Source organism: Pyrgilauda ruficollis, unplaced genomic scaffold (genome assembly GCF_017590135.1).
Source record: "Pyrgilauda ruficollis isolate IOZ18807 unplaced genomic scaffold, ASM1759013v1 scaffold161, whole genome shotgun sequence".
Taxonomy (NCBI): Eukaryota; Metazoa; Chordata; class Aves; order Passeriformes; family Passeridae; genus Pyrgilauda; species Pyrgilauda ruficollis.
Window position 1 is genome coordinate 1266539 of NW_024514876.1, and position 6788 is coordinate 1273326.

General features: G+C 65.3%; 1 protein-coding gene across 1 annotated transcript in view; it reads left to right on the plus strand.

The window, feature by feature from the left end:
• Window positions 1–6782, plus strand: part of NR1D1 (nuclear receptor subfamily 1 group D member 1) — a 10943-nt gene extending 4161 nt beyond the window's left edge. The window contains exons 2-10 of the mRNA XM_041462940.1: window positions 556–727; window positions 1366–1543; window positions 1635–1982; window positions 2060–2148; window positions 2233–2377; window positions 2971–3434; window positions 3595–3780; window positions 5783–5993; window positions 6263–6782. Coding sequence (XP_041318874.1) covers window positions 556–727; window positions 1366–1543; window positions 1635–1982; window positions 2060–2148; window positions 2233–2377; window positions 2971–3434; window positions 3595–3780; window positions 5783–5993; window positions 6263–6462 — 1993 coding nt within the window. The 3' untranslated portion in view covers window positions 6463–6782. The remainder of the gene's footprint in view (window positions 1–555; window positions 728–1365; window positions 1544–1634; window positions 1983–2059; window positions 2149–2232; window positions 2378–2970; window positions 3435–3594; window positions 3781–5782; window positions 5994–6262) is intronic.
• Window positions 6783–6788: the final 6 nt, after the last annotated feature.

The following is a 6788-nucleotide window of genomic DNA, read 5'->3' on the forward strand; positions in this document are numbered from 1 at the left end:
CCGTGTCCCTCCCCCCCGCACGTGTCCCCCTCCCCGCCGCTGCCACGTGCGGAGTTTGTTTTCCCCTCAGCCCCGCCCCACCCCCTCCCATTGGTGGGCACATGACATCAGCGATGACGTCACGCACGGAACCGGGGACGCCGCCGTTCATTGGGGGGGGAGCCCTGTCTCCGGGGCAACGAGAAGGGGCGGGGCGGGGTTTGGCCAATGAGAGGCGGGTGGGCGTGGTAAAGCGTGAAGGGGCGGGGTCTAGGGGGGCCACGTGCGGCTGGAGCACGTGGGGCGGCGGCGTGAGGCCGCCTGAGCTTGGGGGGGGGCTGCGGGGAGCCTGTTTGGGGGGGTTCCCTCTGTTTTGGGGTCAACAGAGTTTCCCTCTCTCTGGGGCAAGCCTTTATGGGGAATCCCCGCACCCCAAACCCTAAAATGGGTGTCCCGAGGCTTTTGGGGTGCGGGGATCCCCCAATTATTTTGGTGTCTTAGCAGCGGGGGGGTCCCCAGGATCAGCTGTCCTGGAGGTGGGACCCACTGTCCCCAATTCGGTGACCCCCTTTGGAGGTGGTTCAGTGAGGGGGGGGATGGTGACAAGCTGGCTCTGGCGCGTGGCATCTGTGCCAGCGGCACCGTGTGCGGCGGGAGACACATGGCCCTGGTGATCCCGTGTGTCCCCGACATCACCATCCACGTGTCCCAGCCCGGAGTCGTGTCCCGGTGCTGCCGTCCCTGCCCCGTGAGTGGGGTGACAACGACTGTGCCTGCAGCCAGGGGCCACGCGTGTGTCCCCCCCATGCTGCTCCCCACTTTTGGGGGTCTTCACACGGCTCCTCAGTCCTGCAGAGGGGAATTACCCCCCCCAGTTGGGAGGGGGCTGCGCTGGGAGCATCCCGGTGCATGGGGGGGCTGCACTGGGGGCACTCCAATGCCGTGGGGGGCTCCGTCACGGGGGGCTGCGCTGTGGGACTGCCGCGGGAGCTGTGGGGCAGCAGCCCGGCTGTGCTGCAGGCACAGAGCCAGGAACGGCAGCAGTAACTCTGTGACCTCCTGATTTCACCTCTGCAGAGGGTTCCCAGCCCACATTCCTCCTGCAGGCAATTCCGGGGTGCCCTGCCCGTGTCCCCAGCCGGCACGTACCCGGATAAACCCGGCTGTCCCCGTCCCACGTGGGGCCGTGGCCCGTGGCGGCCGCTGGGTGCGGTGCCTGACTCAGGGTGGGCGGCACACGTGCGGCGCAGCGGGATATCCACGGATCCGGGATGCATCCGGGGAGCTTCCCTGGAGACCCCACCCCGCGTGGGGCTGCGATTTCCCTCTGGGGGACTTCCCCCCCACCCCCGCGGTGGGGGAGGCTGAGCTGGTGTTGCTCAGTAGATCAGTGGCCCACCGGGATGCCCGTGGATCTGGGATGCTTCCCTATGGATCTCACCCACCCTGGGGCTGCAATCGCCCTCCGAGGGGTTTCCCCCTCCTCAGCTGGCAGAGGCTGAGCCTGGCACAGCTCAGTGCACGTGTGACTCCGCGGGATGCCCACGGATCCTGCTTGCCGATGGTGCTTCCCTGGGCATCCCACCCACCTCCGTGAGTCGGGGGAGGCTGAGCCCGGCACAGCTCGGTGCATGAGTGGCTCCTTCTCTCTGCAGGTGGGGTGATCAGCTACGTGGGCTCCAGCGGCGCCTCTCCCACCCGCACCAGCCCCGTGTCCCTCTGCAGCGACAGCTCCAACAGCAGCTCCCAGTCGGGCTCGCAGCCCTTCCCCACCTACTTCCCACCGTCACCCACCGGCTCCCTCCAGGATTCCCGCGCCTATGGCGGAGCCACGCTGGCCCCCCATGAAGACGGCTCTCCTTCTTCCTCCTCCTCGTCATCCTCCTCCTCCTCCACCTCCTCTTCCTCGTACAGCTCCTCGGTGAATTTCCCCGGGGTGCAGCCGGTCCCCGCGGACGAGCGGCGCCGCAGCTCGCCCAGCAAAGCCGGCAGCACCGTCACGAGTGAGTGGGGGCTCGCGGGGGGGTGGCTTGGGGGGTCTCCCCATCCCTGGACCCCGCTGACCCCCGTCCCCCCGCAGAGCTCAACGGGATGGTGCTGCTCTGCAAGGTCTGCGGGGACGTCGCCTCCGGCTTCCACTACGGCGTCCACGCCTGCGAGGGCTGCAAGGTACCGGGATGGGGCCGGGGATGGGGCTCGGAACCCCTGTCACGCTGCGGGGACCCCCAGTGATTCCCCCCGCTCGCCCCGCAGGGCTTTTTCCGCCGCAGCATCCAGCAGAACATCCAGTACAAGAAGTGCCTCAAGAACGAGAATTGCTCTATCGTCCGCATCAACCGCAACCGCTGCCAGCAATGCCGCTTCAAGAAGTGCCTGCTGGTCGGCATGTCCCGTGATGGTGAGCTCCGAGGGACCCTCGTGACGTCCCGAGCTGGGGATTCCCTCTGCGGGTGGGATTCCCGGTGCCCAGGTGGCTGCTCTCTTGCCGGGATGTATCCAGGGCTGTACCTCCCCTCTGGAGCCGCTCCCCGCCCTGTGCTGGGTGCTGTGCCTGTCCCACGGGATGTGTCCCCCTTCCTGGGACACCCCCATATGTGGGGCTGCGTGTCCATTCCAAGACTGGGTGCCCCGTGCCCAGAGCTGCCTGTCCCCTCCCGGGATGGGTCCCCCATGGCCAGTGCTGTGTGTCCCCTCCCAGAGGGTCCCCCAACATCGCGGCTACATGTCCTTCCCTTGGATGCTTACTCAGATCTCTACATCCCCTCGCGGGATGGGTCCCCCTATGTTCAGGGCTCTATGTCCCCTCCAGGACCGGGTCTTCCCATTTTTAAGGCTGTGTGTCCCCTCCCGGGATGGGCTGTGTGTCCCCTCCAAGCCCGGGGGAGGGATGCCGCCTTGCTGCCATCATCCCCTCACGGTGCAGGTCTGGGGGTGCAGGTGGGGGTCACCGCCTGCCGCTGACGTCCCCCTAACACCGGTGTCCCCCCTCAGCCGTGCGCTTCGGGCGCATCCCCAAGCGGGAGAAGCAGCGGATGCTGGCGGAGATGCAGAGCGCCATGGGCGGCATGGCCAGTGCCCCACCGCCGATGCCGGGGCCCGGCGAGGGTCCCGCCGCGGGCGGGGGGCACGCACCGCCCCCCGGCCCCCCGCCGCTCGCCCCCCCCGCCTGCTTCTCCCAGTTCCCCCAGCAGCTGACACCGCCCCGCTCGCCCAGCCCCGGGGGGGCCACCGAGGATGTCATCGCGCAGGTGGCCAAGGCCCACAAGGAGATCTTCATCTACGCGCACGACAAGTTGGGACCCCCTCCCGCCTGCGACAGCGGCCTCCTGCGCTGGGACGCGCCCCCCGCCTGGGCCCCCGGCCCCCCCGAGCCCCGGCTGTGCCCCGCCGCCTACCCCGAGCCCCCGGCCCCGCGGGGGTGCCCCTGGCCCCGCGGCCCCAAGGACGTCCTGCCGGTGAGCGCCCGGGGGCTCCCGCTCCCCCCCGGCTATTTTTAGCCGCTAATCACATTAATCCCCTTGTCGTTGCCCCCCTCCTCCTGTGGCGGCGGGGCCGGGGGAGCCCCGCAGAGTCCGGGGGAGCCCCCGGTGCCCGCTGACCGCTGGTCACCCGCAGGCGTGCCCCATGAACAGCCACGTGCCCGGCCGCAGCGGGCGCTCCGTGCAGGAGATCTGGGAGGATTTCTCCCTCAGCTTCACCCCCGCCGTCCGCGAGGTCGTGGAGTTCGCCAAGCACATTCCCGGCTTCCAGGCGCTCTCCCAGCATGACCAGGTCACCCTGCTCAAGGCTGGCACCTTTGAGGTACGTCCCGGAATGGTGAGGGCTCGATGATGCCCCATAGACTGACAGGGTGCCCCATGGCACTGCACGGTGCTCCATGGGCTGGCACGGAGCCCCAAAGCATGGGAACAGTGGACCAGAACACAGCAGGAGCCCCGTGGCATTGCAGTGCCCCACATTTGAGAGCCGTGGCGCTCATGGCATTGCCTGCTGCCTCACAGCACTGCAGTGCCCCACATTTGGGATCTGTGGCACAGAGCACGGTGTCCCTGTCATGGCACAGTGCCCTGTGGACTGGCATGGAGCCCTGCAGCACTGCAGTGCTTCGCAATCAGGAGTTGTGGCATGCAGCACAGTGCTCTTGGCATTATATAGTGCCCCATGGCACTGCAGTGACACACTTTTGGGAGCTGTGGCATGGAGCATGATGCCCCAGGCATGGCATGGTACCCCACAATTGGGGACCACGGACTGACACGAATCCCCACGCCCCATGGCATTGTGATGCCCCACATTTGGGAGCAGTGGCATGAACCACAGTGCCCCTGGCATCACTCAGTACCCATGGCATGGTACCCCACATTTGGTAGTCACAATATGGATCACAGAGCCCATGGCATGGCACAATGCCCCTGGCAATGTCTGGTGCCCCATGGCACGGCAGTGCCCCACATTTGGGAGCTGTGGCATTTAACACAGTGCCCATGGCATGGTACTCCATATTTGGTAGTCACAATATGGATTACAGAGCCCATGGCCTGGCACAATGCTGCTGGCATTGTCTGGTGCCCCCACTGTATGGCAATACCCCACATTTGGGAGCTGGGGCATGGAGACCGATGTCCCTGCCATGGCACAGTACCCATGGCATGGTACCCCACATTTGGTAGTCCCCCTACGGATCACAGAGCCCATGGCATGGCACAGTGCCCCTGACATTGTCTGGTGCCCCATGGCACGGCAGTGCCCCATATTTGGGAGCCGTGGCATGAAACACAATGCTGTACCATAGGCATGGTACAGTACCCATGGCATGGTACCCCACATTTGGTAGTCACCATACGTATCACAGAGCCCATGGCCTGGCACAATGCCCCTGGTGCCCTATGGCACAGCAAGGCCCCAAATTTGGGAGCTGTGGCATGAAACACAGTCCTCTTGGCATGGCACAATACCCATTGCATGGTACCCTACATTTGGTAGTCGCAATATGGATCACAGAGCCCATGGCATGGCACAATGCCCCTGGCAATGTCTGGTGCCCCATGGCACGGCAGTGCCCCACATTTGGGAGCCATGGCATGAAACACAGTGCCCTTGCCATGGCACTGTAACCATGGCATGGTACCCCACATTTGGTAGTCACAATATGGATCACAGAGCCCATGGCATGGCACAAAGACCCTGGCATTTTCTGGTGCCCCCATTAGATGACAATACCCCACATTTTGGAGCTGTGGCATGTAGACCGATGTCCCTGCCATGGCACAGTACCCATGGCATGGTACCCCACATTTGGTAGGCACCATATGGATCACAGAGCCCATGGCCTGGCACAGTGCTGCTGGCATTGTCTGGTGCCCCATGGCACGGCAGTGCCCCATATTTGGGAGCTGTGGCATGGAGACCGATGTCCCTGGCATGGCACAGTACCCATGGCATGGTACCCCACGTTTGGTAGTCACAGTATGGATCACAGAGCCCATGGCCTGGCACAGTGCTGCTGGCATTGTCTGGTGCCCTCATTGCATGGCAATACCCCACATTTGGGAGCTGTGGCATGGAGACCAATGTCCCTGGCATGGCACAGTACCCATGGCATGGTACCCCACGTTTGGTAGGCACCATATGGATCACAGAGCCCATGGCACAGCACAATGCCCCTGGCAATGTCTGGTGCCCCATGGCACGGCACTGCCCCACATTTGGGAGCTGTGGCTTGGAGACCGATGTCCCTGGCATGAAGCGCGGTGCCCGTGGCTCCGCCTGGTGCCCTGTCCCATATCCTGCCCCATGCCCACAGGTGCTGATGGTTCGCTTTGCGTCGCTGTTCGACGTGAAGGAGCAGACGGTGACGTTCATGAGCCGCACGCGGTACGGGCTGGAGGAGCTGTGGGCCATGGGCATGGGAGACCTGCTTGGGGCCATGTTCGACTTCAGCGAGAAGCTCAGCGCCCTGGAGCTCAGTGACGAGGAGCTGGGGCTCTTCACTGCCGTGGTCCTTGTCTCGGCAGGTGGGCACGGGAGGATTTGGGGAGATGGAGGAGTTTGGGGCTGGGATCAGAGCAGTTTGGAAAAGAATCGAGGGGTTTGGGGCTGGGATCAGGGGGTTAGTGGGGTGTTCGGGGCATTCAGGGGTGGGGTTGTGGAGGTGTTGAGGTGATACTGTGGGAACACCAGCGGTGCTGGGATGAGGGTGATGCTGGGTTGGGTGGGATTAGGGGGTTTTGGGGGTGGAACTGGAGTGTCTCCTCCCCTGCCCCTGACCCCCTGTCCTCCCCAGACCGCTCGGGCATGGAGGACACGGCATCAGTGGAGCAGCTGCAGGAGACGCTGCTGCGGGCCCTGCGCGCCCTGGTGCTGAAGACGCGCCCTGCCGAGACCTCGCGCTTCACCAAACTGCTGCTGAAGCTGCCGGACCTGCGCACCCTCAACAACCTCCACTCCGAGAAGCTGCTCTCCTTCCGCATCGACGCCCAGTAGCGCCCCCCGGACCCCCTCCCCCCGCGCACCCCTGTACATACATACACCACAGCGCGGGGGGACACACAGACTTCCCCCTCCCCCGGGGCAGCACCGACCCCGTGGCGCCCGTCGGACTCGCAGGGATTCACCCCAAGGTGGGCGCCAGGATGCTGGGACCCCCCCCCCCCACACCAACCCCAAATCGGGCACCGCCCCCACGGCACCGCTGGCAGCGCCGGGGGGTCCCCTCGCCCCGACACCCCCGTTCTGGTGGCCGGGGGTGGGACGCAGAGGCCGGATCCAGCCGTGCTGGGGGGGGTGGATCTAAGGGGGAGGGAGGGGTC